Source organism: Maylandia zebra, linkage group LG13 (assembly GCF_041146795.1).
Source record: "Maylandia zebra isolate NMK-2024a linkage group LG13, Mzebra_GT3a, whole genome shotgun sequence".
NCBI lineage: Eukaryota > Metazoa > Chordata > Actinopteri > Cichliformes > Cichlidae > Maylandia > Maylandia zebra.
The window spans coordinates 8,507,095-8,520,053 of NC_135179.1; the positions used below are offsets into that span (position 1 = coordinate 8,507,095).

The 12,959-nt window shown below is 42.2% G+C and overlaps 1 protein-coding gene across 1 annotated transcript; it reads left to right on the forward strand.

Annotated features, from left to right (window-relative positions):
• The first annotated feature begins 1,957 nt into the window (after positions 1 to 1,957).
• Positions 1,958 to 8,399, forward strand: otx1 (orthodenticle homeobox 1). The gene is made up of 4 exons (XM_004553470.3): positions 1,958 to 2,240; positions 4,486 to 4,675; positions 5,102 to 5,253; positions 6,575 to 8,399. The coding sequence occupies exons 2-4, from the start codon at positions 4,579 to 4,581 to the stop codon at positions 7,322 to 7,324; spliced, it is 999 nt and encodes a 332-aa protein (XP_004553527.1). The 5' UTR covers positions 1,958 to 2,240; positions 4,486 to 4,578; the 3' UTR covers positions 7,325 to 8,399.
• The last annotated feature ends 4,560 nt before the right edge of the window (positions 8,400 to 12,959 follow it).

Here is a 12,959-nt window from a genome sequence, read left to right on the forward strand (position 1 = left end):
AAGGGACAAAACTTTTCCCCCTCCTCTCCTCACCGCCTAATCCCAGGCTTTACCAGCTCAGCATTAAGAAAATTCAACTGCAATTTGGGATTAGACAAAATACTCTTATTACAAAAGGTTGGTGCAACTTGATAACTTGATACTTGTTCAGGGGTTTATCTCGGGGTCTTACTCACATCGAGAGAGGATGGAAGGGGCAGAGGAAAAAAGCAATGCAGGGGAAATGTCAGAATAAACCGTCTCTTTTGTGTTGTGAGGGCCATATTTGTTGAATGGCCTTTTTGCATAATTTAACGGAGCCTGTGTGTGCATGTGCAGAGGAAAGGAGGGGTGGTGGTATTTCGGTCAGAGCCTTCGCCGGCCCTCTGACAGCTCGGACTTCAGATGTGGTGGAAATAAAAAATGGATAAAAGGTGCGTGAAACCCAAATCAAATACCTCCACTTTAGGCCGCCTCCTCTCTGCGCACACAGCCTCCCTTCAATCAAACGGGCCTGATTTCTCTTTGATTTTGGCCTCTGCGTAAAAACACGGACCTGCACAGGAAGGTGCGTTCAGGTGCGTCTGTAACAAGCATCACTGCAGGCCTACGCACACAACCTACATATTTTTTATTTTTTATTTGTTTTTGTAATTATTATTATTGTGCTCTGCAGACTTTTGATGCTCAAGTTTCTCTGTCAAAGTGCTCTCATCGATGACTTTAAGTCCCATCGGCCTCCACTTTGATACTCCTCCTCTTCCTCACTCACACACACACATAAAATTGTAAGTTCCATCCCTGCTCTCTCTCACCCTCTCCCTCTCTTTTTGAGCATTAGCTCGCTTTCAGCTCGGGCCTCATTTACAAAAGTTTGTGTTTTTGCAGAGAATAAGAAGCAGCATCCCCCCCTCCCCCTCCGACACCCGGTACCACTCAGGCCAAATCATAAAGCATACGCAGTGTTTTTCTTTAAGTGCGGAGGGTTAAAAACGTGTTAAAAACATCAACACAGGATTTGATTCAGTGACCGCAGCTTTCTGCTGCTGATTCTTCTTCTGTGGATTCTTCTTTTTCCTCCGCAGTGAGTTGGAGGTCTATCCCTATTAAACTTTACGTCAACCATCCTCAAATGTAATTCTAAATGGGGATTAAACCTCATTCATATTCATGAGACTGGTGTGTGTGTGTGTGTGTGTGTGTGTGCGTGCGTGGGGGAGAAAAAATAAAAGATGGGAGGGGGCATCACAATAAAAATCAAAATGGATAATTTTAACTTCTATCCTCTGTTTTTTGTTTCGGTGTCCACTTGTTTGTGTTTTTAAAAAATGGCAAACGGTGACCGTAGATAGAAATGTGGCTGAAGCTTCGAGGCCTTTTCTCGTAAATGTGTGTATTGTTTTTTAGGAAATAACTGCCAAACTACAGCGGGGGTTTCCTCGGGTTTCTATTGCTACTAAATCTTGATTTGTAACCTTTGCCATTGAAGCGTTTGTTCGTCTGTTTTTTGTTTGGTGGGGGGGGGGGGGTCTTTTCAAAAACCCAGAATATGTATTTTAGGTGGAGAAAAGTCAGCACTAAAGTTTGCTGACAATCCCAGCAAAGATGCTCTATACCCGGCATGCAAACAATAAAAAACTGGTTCCTGTGAGGTGCGAGTACCTTCTAAATTCTTCTTATACGCACAGCAGAGCGCAGGCCTGCAGCCTCTGAAGCACCTTCCCCTGCAGGCCTACGAAACATTTCCATCTTTTTAAAACCGCTCTGTGGTTCCTGTGGTCCGGGACTGAGAAGAGGAGGAGGAGGAAGGGTGGTGGGGGGAGATGAGTGGGAGTGGGCTCCCCCCGGCTGCCTCTGCTCGCCCATAGGTGGCCTGCGCCGTCCGTCAGCTCGCTAGCCCTCGCTGATTGGCTGCAGGAGGCGGATCCGCAGGTGATCCTCCGCTCATAGAGGCGCGGGGCGGAGAGAAGGTGATCAATCTCCATCCATCTCCATTAGAAATCACCTTAACACTCTGACAGACAACGACAAACCCCCTGAAAGCAAATGAGTTTGATTTATTTGGCTGTAAAAACGGCCGGAACCGCACCGAGGACGCGGCAATGCTGGTGATGCTGCTCGGTTTGCGCACTGATATTTGTTTCTGAGAAAGTCTGCTGCCGCTGCGCGAGTTTTGTGCCCCGCAGACTTCCTGCAGCTGGATAATTTTTACTCGCCTCTTGCGGTTCGAGCGTTCGGGACAAGGGAAGGAGAACAACAAGGTAAAGTTTCCTGTTTTATTTCGCTGATTTTACGCAAAATCTTCTGGTTTGTGTGCATTTTCGCTCCGAGGAACTCTGAGCCGCGGTTCATTCACGAAATAACCCTATAGCTAAAGTACAAAAACATATTAAAATGTATATTTAAAAAAAAAAAAAAAACCTGAAACATTTTTCATGAATAACCCGTACCACGCACCTGATTTCAGTTTGTACCGCTGCACTTTTATATTGAATTTTTGCGCAGATATCAATTACTCAGCACTGTCAAGGACTTCATCTTGAAGCCGATAAATCGAGCCAACTTCCTCCTCCTTTATTTGTTTTTTTTTTTTTTTTTAATATTCTCATTCCTGTAAGTTTTTATTTATTTTTATTAAGAGCAATTGTCCATTAAAGACTCTGAAGCGCTCAGCAGATAATTGGAGAGGCGTGTTTTTTGGTTTTTGTTAATTTATTTTGCTGATAAGGACCCTTCTGAAACGCTCTCTCTCCCCGGAGGTCTAATCTAAATTCTAATTGAGTTCATTTGCACGGAGATCTCGCCTTTTCACTCTGGCCTGGCTGAGCTGGAAGCGCGTTTTTTTTTGTTTTTTTTTTAAAGAGCTGCTGGAATACGCGTTTGGCACGCAGAGGTTTGGTTTGGTCATTGTTAAAATAACCCCACTAATTTAATTCACACTCCCGGGTTGCGTGTTTTTAAGCTTCAGATCAGTCTGCACGCAAACTAGTTTCTCCACCCGGACTCTTTGTGTGTGTGTGTGTTTGTGTGTGTAAATGTTTTAGGAGCTGCTGAATATGTATATAATTTTGCTTATTTTCCTTCAGGTTTGCGTCTTTACTTAACCAGCAGTACTTTACTAGAAACAAAAATAAAACCATGCAGGGTTTTATTTATTAATTTTCTCTGTCTCTCTCACTCTCTCTCTCTCTTTTGTTTTTCTTTTTTTAAGAGCCGAAAAGTAAAGAAGACCGAAGTGTTGCTTTACTAAAAATACAATGCTAAATCTATCTATTTAATCCAGTAAAAATCCAAAATTAAACAAATTTGAACTTTTTTCCAGCTGAATTTGGTCTTCACTTTGTGCACCTTTAAAACAAAGCACAAAAATCGACTCCTCACATCTTCAGCCTGGTTTAAATATAATAACAGAAGCTGGTTGTTGGAGAAAAATGCGTTTCACGTTGGTGGACTTTTAACTGAAATTCTCAGCCGAGGACTGAAGAGCCACAGGAGTCCTGCTGTGGTCAAAAACGCACACGAAGTCTGACGATCCGAAAGAAACAGAAAGAGCCAGAACAGAGATTTTTTGTTATATATGTATTTTTAAATTGATTGTCAAACTACACAGATAATCTAGCGTTTTGTAACTCTGCGTGTGTGTGTGAGAGAGAGAGGGAGAAAGTGCAGGCCTACACACACCTCACACACACATTTTATTCATAAGTTTTATTAAGTTTGCTTTTGTTGTGTGAAATAACCAGATTTGTATGAAAAATACACCGGTAATTAGGAAAAAATTTTAAAACTGCAGGTTTGAAAAAACAAATACAAATATGTGAGCGCTGATTATTTTGATTATTTTGATTTGAATTATTAATACTACGGAAATGTTTACCCGCGTGTTTTTGTAGTTTATGTCGCAGTAAGAGTGCGCGTGCGTGATTATTTTTTTTTGGAGGGCTGGAATAATTTGCAGGTCTGCTGTAAATAAACGTTGTTATAGTTGGACACACACACGAGACAAAATGCAAATCTAGTTTCTTCTTTTATGACTTTCGTAAAGTCTGTGGGGAGCTTTCAGGTTTAAAGTGTGGATAAATTCTGCTTTGCAAAATAAAAGCTTTGCATTTGTCTCTCTGCGCTCGAGTCTCGGGCCGTTTGGCCCTCTTAATCCTAAAAAATAATCCTGAACACGTTTTTGTTTTTTTGTTTTTTTTTTTAAGTTCATTAGACCTTTTAATTGGTGCAGAATACTATGTCGAGCTTGAATTAAATTCCTACACTATGATTTCCTGGTTTCTTCATTTATTTGAAAATAAATGCGTTTTTCAGTTAACCGTGGTTTGGGAGGAGGGGGAGTGAGTGGAAGAGATTTGTGAAGAGCTAGAGGTGATAATGATCATGATAATAATAAAATATGACAGCAGTGGTCATCAGTGTGAAATGCATACATGTCGGGATTCATCTTGTTTTTTGGTGGCGCACAAACTTCTCACTTGTTTGCGGTGTCTCCTCTCCGTGCAGTAGCTGGAATCGGCCCCCTGACCCGCCAAGCTGCAGCATCGGGGGAAACTGAACCGCTGGCCTGAGCTGGGTGGAGCAGTGACCGCCTGTAGCATGATGTCCTACCTCAAACAGCCCCCCTATGGCGTCAACGGCCTGGGGCTCAGTGGCGCTGCCATGGACCTGCTGCACCCCTCAGTGGGTTACCCAGGTAGGACCCCCCCCCCCCCAACTCTCACTCTCTCTCTCTCAGCCACACACACACACACACACACACACACACACACACACACACTGAGCACCTGGACAGAAGCATGCGCAGTAAACATGAGCTCCAAATCAAGGGGTTAGAGTTAAACAACAAGAAACGTTTATAATAATAATAATAATAATAACATTGCGTGTTTCACTGTTAAAATGGTAAAAACAAATTTTAAAATGTACACACAACAAAAATGTAAACGTAAAACAGTAAATAAAAAGACACAATTTCTTTTCTAACCCTCAGCCAACAGCAGAGCAGGACAGGCTTGCATGTCGCTACCACTCACCCGACATTATTTACAGGTTTCCTCCGTGTTTCTGACGCGGTTCTCCGGTCTTTCTCTCCCCTCTGTGTCGCCTTTCTTCCCCGCAGCTACTCCCAGGAAGCAGCGGCGGGAGCGAACCACCTTCACCCGCTCCCAGCTCGACGTCCTGGAAGCTCTGTTCGCCAAAACCCGGTACCCGGACATATTCATGCGGGAGGAGGTCGCACTGAAAATCAACCTGCCTGAATCAAGAGTCCAGGTACAAAAATAAATAAAAAGTAAAAAAAAAAAGACACATTTTAACCTCTGCTTCCGCTGACATTAAGTTAATGTCTTTAGTGTGGTTGACCGTATTTTTAAAAAGTAGGACAATGAAGACCTGCAAGTTTAGTTAAAATAGTCAAACGAAGATGTCAACTTACTCTTATGAACTTCAAAGTAATTTATTTAAAGAGTTTATTTTCTTTATTTTCAAAAACCTCTAATTTAAATACATTTTCCCTTATCTCCTGAGGGACTGTTAATGACGTCATTTGTGTCTGAATTAAAGGTTAATTATCGGTTAACGCTCCAGCTAGCAAGCTACAAACTGTACAGGCAAATATCTTAGATTATGGTACATTTATGTCCCCGTTTTCATGCTACTAAATCATTAATCTTTTTTTTTTAAGAGTCACAAATATTTAAGTCAATTATGGGGAAATTAAGAATGATTCCTGGGTAACTTTAGGCCTTGTATGTACCCCAGTAATGCACTGATTTTTAAGAAGAAAAGGACAACAAAAATCATGCAGATGGCTAGATACTGGTTAGATAATGAGTGTAATTAAAATTACACACCTTGGTTTGTTTATTAGTTCCTCAGTAAAGTAAAATTTAGTAGCTGCCTTTCTATTTCTTTTTTTTTTTTTGTATTTGGCTCAATACACTGGTTTGTGTGGCATTTTGTTTTGTCACACAAACCTCACAGTACTTCATTTAATTTCAATAATAATAATAATGATGATATCATAGACCCGGGTAGGCTGATGTAAACAAACTGAATTTACTAAAGATTATTTTACAGCAGAATCACTCAATTATTTTTAAAAATTGTATTTATTTTTTTCATTTTTGATGCTCTTCAAGTACAGGTCGTGTAATTCGATCTGAAATATGAAGAAACCAAGACTCAAACCTGCATATACTCCAAACATCTCACTGGTGTACTCCAGTATTGAACAAACACTGCTCCTTGAAAGGCATTAGGGGAAATCCAAGGCACAATTCGAGTTATTTTCAGAATGTGTGTAAAGCAAAATGCTCTACACAATCATACCCTCTCTGTGCTCTAGAGTTACTCTACTGTGTGGTGAAACTCAATAGCCTGTTATCTTAGACCCGTCTACCAGGTATGAAATTAGACCCCTGGCTGGTCCAAGCCAAGGGGCCGGGGTGGAAATGAACCTTGATGGCTAATAACCCCCAATTTTCCTCCATAATGTACTCCCACCATGGCCCAGGAGGTTCTTTTTTTCCTGAAATGCTGAGGCCGGTGTCGTGTAGGGTTGCTAACTCCTGGCTGGTGTTTGTGGTTGTAGGTGTGGTTCAAGAACCGGAGGGCCAAGTGTCGCCAGCAGCAGCAAAGCGGCAGCAGTGCCAAAGCCCGGCCGCCCAAGAAGAAGTCCTCTCCGGCCCGGGAGAGTACCGGATCTGAGAGCAGCGGCCAGTTTACACCTCCTGCTGTCTCCAGCACGGGCTCTTCCTCCTCTTCGTCCTCGTCCACCAATCACACGGGCCCAGCGGCACTCAGCAGCACCTCTACCTCCATCAGCACCGTCTCCTCTATATGGAGCCCTGCTATCTCCCCCGGAAACGCTCCGGCTCCTGCCGTGGCCCCGCTCCCTGAGCCCGGGCCCCCATCTAATGCCTCCTGTATGCAGCGTTCCATGTCAGGCTCTGCTGCAGCCGCCACCTCCTACCCCATGTCCTACAACCAGACGCCGGGCTATGGCCAGGGCTACCCCACCCCTTCCAGCTCCTATTTTAGCGGCGTGGACTGCGGCTCCTACCTAGCCCCCATGCACTCCCATCACCACCCGCACCAGCTCAGCCCCATGACGGCCTCATCTATGTCGGGCCACCCGCACCACCACATCTCCCAGTCGTCAGGCCACCACCACCATCACCACCACCACCAGGCGTACGGCAGCTCCGGCCTGGCCTTCAACTCCTCCGACTGCCTGGATTACAAAGAGCAGACTGCCGCCTCTTCATGGAAGCTCAACTTTAACACCACAGACTGCTTGGACTACAAAGACCAGGCGTCCTGGAGGTTCCAAGTCTTGTGATCAGGCTTTCTTCCCCACCCACCCGCCACTGCCCGCCCTGCTTGTCTGCTCTCTTTTATTTTCCAGATTAGCTTACTGCTTGTTTTTTAAAAAGACAAAAGAGTTTATGAACCATAAGACAACAAGATAGCAGCAGGAATGCTCAAGAATCGGACTTCCTTCTCCCGCTCGTCCTGTTTCAAAGTTTAAAAGAAGAAAGAAAGAAAGAAAAAGACAGACCTGTAAAGAGAAAGCATCAGGAGCAGATTTCCTGAAGACGAAGAAAAAGGGTTGGTTTTTTTTTTGTTTTTTTAAAAGACACCCCTCCTTGGGATAAGCTTAACAAAACTGTTTTTCCAAGAGTCATTTCAACCAAACTCCTTTGACCACCAGCTCTCTGGATGGGAGGAATATTTTCCCCTCTGGTGCACCGACGGGAACTGCCTGCCGTGCCCTCTTTACCTCCATCGAGTCCTGTATAGTTTTTATTATTTTCTGGAATTTGTTATTTTAGGATGACAGAGATTTTTAGTCAGCTGCACACAGGAGCTGAAATATGTAAATATGTATTTGGGTCAGTTACAGTGACCATGTTTAGTTGTTGTTTTTTTCTTTTCTGAATTTAAAATTGTTTATTACCACTTTGAAAGAAAGAAAGAAGAAAAAAGAAACTGTATGTAAATCTTCCCAAATATTCCAAAGAGAACAAATTGGCCATAAAGTTCAGCTTTTATATCCACCTTGTTTTACTCAGCAAAATTTGAAATGTCTTGGGGAAAACTCTAAATCTAAACTATAGATGCAGAAACTATTCTGGGACATTTTCTTTTTTCCAGATATTATTATTATAATTATAATTATTATTCTAGCTTCCACGTTTTCAAAGCAGACCACCTCTCTGGGACATGTTTGAACCGCAGCACTTGGCTTGTTATTGGAGTCAAAGCTTTTTATTATTATTATTATTTTAACTCTTCTGGGGGAGGAGAGGAAAATGTGGATTTATAGCTCCAAAAATGGCAGTGAGATGTTGAATGTATCTTTAAAGGCGACCACCCTTACATACATGTTCATCCAATAAAGATCCGTTAAGTCATATTTTATTTTTCCTTGTCTCACTTTGATTCCCAACAGGGAGTCGAGTTTCTTTTTGTACACCATCAAATTACAAACTCGACACTGCTGTTTTCTCTTATTTGAACTAGTCACACTTTTATTTAAAAGCTTGTTGATTTTTGTCCCCCCCACCCCCATCCCCTAATTATAACGGGGGTAAATGCAAATTAGGCCATAATTAAAACAAGCCGTGAACGCCGTGTAGGCTTGCATTTCCATTTTAGAGAGCAGCCGTTTAATCCTCTCAGTGTCTGCCTTTAAATTGAAATGCTGACATCTCTCCTTGCTTTAGGGAAGCAAAGTGTCTTTTAAAATAAAATAATAATCTTTTTTTTTTTTTTTTTTTTTTAAAGTTAACCTCCTTCACCAAACAGTCCAAACAGTAAGCCGGGAGACAGCTGATCGAGGCGTAATTGAACGCAGCGCTGTAATGGCGTGATAATTACTCCTGCGCCCCGAGTTGGTTTCTCCAAAATATCCTGCAGGAATTTCACCGCCTCTGATGCGGTAATTACGTAGGTGGGGCCAGGTTAGGGGGTCACATGTAAGTGTGTGTGTGTTTAATGCGTTTCTGCTCCGGGGCAATATCAAAAGGAAGGAGGGGGGTCGTTTTAAAAAAATCGCGTCAGTGCACTGGCAAGGTTGTTTTGGACGCGTTTAGAGCAATGAAGGCCGCACAGAGAGCGGGAGGTTCAGGCTAATTATTTGCCCCAATTAAACCCTCATCCTTGCGCAAAGAAAATGAGCAGGTTGTGCGCACTTTCTTTTCTGCCCGCTAATGAAGACAAATTGAATTCTGTTTATTATTACAGGGCTCTCTCTCTCTGTGTCTCTCTCGCTGATTATTTCTATACTTCTGTCTGTGAAAAATCAACAAAACGTCTGAAACACAAAGTTATATATTTTAAAAAGGAGGATAACTTATAAAAGGTGAGAACAGTAACGCTGGAATTTATTTTCCTTTTTTTTTGCATTTATTGGTTCAAATATTTTTAAAATGAAAGCCACAGTTTTGCCAACTGAGTTCTGCTTTTTAAATACGTCTCAGTGAGAAGTTAAATCCTACAAATGTATGCACTTTTACGCAGAAGTCTCTGGTTTTGTTTGATTTAAAAGATCCAAACCAGAAATGGAAATTATAGCAACAAATAATGTAAAAAAAAAAAAAAAACAACAACAACAAGAAACTGCTTTGACTTTGAATTTTTCCCCCGGTAAAATCTGGGTCGTTCTGGCGCTTTAAGGCCTCTGAAAGCGACGCAAACAAACAGAAGCAGTTTTATTCCGCCTGTGAGGAAAGGTCACGACGTAAAATTGAGTCTATTTGAAGCATAAAAAGGTAAAATTCAGGAGATTTTTTTTTCTTTTTCCTGTTGCCCTGATCAGATTATCAGTCTGATCGATACATATTTCAGGTTCCTGCTCGTGTGGAGTCCGTTTCAGCTGCAGCCGGCCCTCTCCCACTCTGTCCCTCTCCCTCCATTTCTCTATCTCTCCCTTTATGCAAATGAGTCTCGCAGCAGCTGAATAAATATCTGCAGACCAGGACATTAAACGTGTTTGCGCCAAGACGCGCAAACAGCGCAGCGAGCGGCGGATTTGTTCGGATTTGCATCAAACAAATATTTGCTGCCGCTCTTGCGCGATGGTTTAAGGAGTTTGAGGGAGCCACAGGTCTCTCGTGAGGCAGCTGCTCACCTTCAAACACGAGCTGGAGTGAAAAGACGCGCTTTTCATCTAGTTTCCTCTGAGCGAGCGAAGCCGCGGTTCCAATTAAACAGTCGAGCAGGAAATCAGAGTGTAAAACAGACTGTAATCAGACTCAGTGCGAACAATGCAGGGATTAAAATCTGGGATTTAAGGCTAAACTACTCCCGCAAATGCAATCTGATTCTGCGCAGCGTTAGAGAGCAATAAAGCGCACGAAGCAGCACTTTGGTACACCTGCGAAAATGCAGCAATGGCCCACCTAAAATGAGAAAGGAGCCAAAAAGAAGGAAGTTTCAGTTTTTACAAAAATCCTGGAAAATAATCCGATCGTTTTAATTAATAATTAATATATTAGTGTTGCTGTTTCAGTTGTTGACTTATTAATTTTGGTGTCAAACGAAGGAATTCAAACCTTTGAAAGTCAAGAAATTATTTGGCTTAAATCCATCAGGAGTGAATTCAAGTGCAGTTCTGTTCAAGCTTAAAGGAGGTGATGGTGAATTAAATGTTTAGCAAAAGGTCGAAAAAACAAAACCACATTGTTTAGTTTGCATTGTTTCTACTGTTTCACACACTAAGATTTAAAAATTTTCAAGTAATGTATACTACAGGGGAAGCTATCAGATTGACTTAACAACGCAGACATGTAGTTCGTTTTCCCTAAGACAACATTAAACGCACCACACTTCTTTTTACACCTGATGTAGTTCTAAAACGACGTAAATGTGTTGGAACATTGTCTTCTAATCCTAAAATGTTCTGACTGATCTGAAAACTGGACTGGAATATTTATCGACCTGAAAATAAGACAGAAATTATTATAAATTAAAACAAGAAATTTGCTGAAAAATGCACAAATTCAAATGATATTTTCCCCACGTTTCACAACAATAACGTGCAGAAAAGCTAAACACACAAAACATGGCCTCACCTGAGCTCCACCGAGCTCCACCAATGAGAAACCTTTATATTTATATGATATCATCCAGCCAAACAGTCTCTGTCTTTGTTCATCTCACATGTTTTGCAATCAGTTTTTGAATTCTTGGAGGACTTTAGTTGATCGGAATCATGGGGGTGTTTTGAGGACACCGTTTAATCAACATAACGGATAAACAGAACTACAAATAATCAGTTCTTTCACCTGAATGTTGGCAATGCGATGCTCTAAAATGCTGACAGGGAGAATTAAAGCCTTAAAACAATAATCCACAGATACAAAAACAGAGTGCTGCAGCAGTTTTCCTGCAGGAGTATATTAGATATGTGATATTTTAATAATTAAAAAGGGTGTTATTGAACTATTAGTGTGACCAGTGTTTGTATAAGCCTGATTTTGAGGGTCTGACACCTTCATATTCTGCTCAACGGGACGATCGATCGCAGCACAACGTCCCCCTGTTGTCAGCTGATTTGACCTTTTGGCCTCTCATCTTTTGCGGTTAAGGTGTGTGAATGTGGGTGGACTGGAAACTGTTGACACTTTGTTCACACTTTGTCCAGGAAATGAACTGGAACCATGCCGGACGGTCCTCGCATGAGTGGTTTGAGATTTGTATCTAGGAAAGTAAAAAAGAGACAGACAGAAAAGATAAAGACAGAAACCGGACTGATCCTCCAGTATTTGGTTTGCGAGCACTCCTGGGCTTCGATAAGTCAGTGTGTATGTGTGCGCAAGACAAAGATCCGAAAGGCCCGGCAGATGCACCGATAGCAGCCTGCATGCTGGGACTGTTTTCTTGTCTTCCATTTCCATGCAGGACAGGAAAAAAACAGCACTCACGCTTGTCTTTCATTGGCTGCCGACTGTCGCCAGACCTTGGCATCCTGTTGTGTTCATAGGCCGGTATGAAGAGTGAAGGGTGATACAGAGGAGGATTAAATTTACCTGAGAGGTTGATCTGGGGTCAACTGTACACCAACATGGGAGTAGTCCGGGCCACAGTCTCAGGTTTCTGTGCTTTGTCAGGCAAGGCCTCAGTTTCCTGCTTTTAAATTCTTTAGTTGAACATCAGGTGTGGGAATTTTAAAAAAGGGTAGCTTGGTTGATTTGTTTTGGTTTATTTAGTAATTTTGAAATGTTTTCTGGCCTAAAAACCCTTCAACCCCTTGAGTTCGTCATTGAGACTCAAAGAAGCCGAGAGTACCACCGAGGATTTCACAGCTGAGTCCAGGCGGCCGGCGCAGCCGAGCTGGTGGAGTGAAAGCAGCTTAGTCACCCCTGTGGCACTAGGCACTGAGAGCATTCATGAAATTCCTCTTGGGTTTGGGAGCTGTAGGTTTAGTTCAGCAGAGGACAGACTAGGGACAATTTGTACATAGAGTCTTAGCCGTCCCATTTCTGTGGAATTAAAGGAGTACACGGGTTACCTGATCCTGAAGCGTGCTGAGAGATTTGGTCACCTCTCTTTACGTCAGGTAGACAGCTCTGGTCACTTTGTTGGTGATTCTCAGTTTCCAGCTAGTGAGACATCCAACACTTGTGAGAGCTTTTCTTAAAACAAGCATGAAAAGGCATAATTTAAAAACAAAATGCTTTTTGTGGCAGAAAATTGTGCATTTACACAGAAACACTGTAGGCCCAGGTGGCTTATTGTACTAATTTGCAAAGAATCCTCATTATAATGAAGGATGAAGGCCGGTAAACAAATTTACAACCACAATAGGAGCCACGTGAAGCTGCACTTATGCACGTGATGATTTGGTAAATTTAGTAGCTAGCATGCTTTTGATCTCTTTCTATATAAAAGTTTGATATTAATGACTTAATTTCAAATTTACACCCATAAATAATAACTAAAAAGACCCACTTTCATTCACTCGCATGGCA

Bases quoted from the DNA above. Each gene is read 5' to 3' on its own strand.
- otx1 (XM_004553470.3), top strand. From the start codon at position 4,579: ATGATGTCCTACCTCAAACAGCCCCCCTATGGCGTCAACGGCCTGGGG. The intron at 4,676-5,101 runs GTAGGACCCCCC...TCTTCCCCGCAG, and splicing joins CCCCTCAGTGGGTTACCCAG to CTACTCCCAGGAAGCAGCGG. The intron at 5,254-6,574 runs GTACAAAAATAA...TTGTGGTTGTAG, and splicing joins TGCCTGAATCAAGAGTCCAG to GTGTGGTTCAAGAACCGGAG.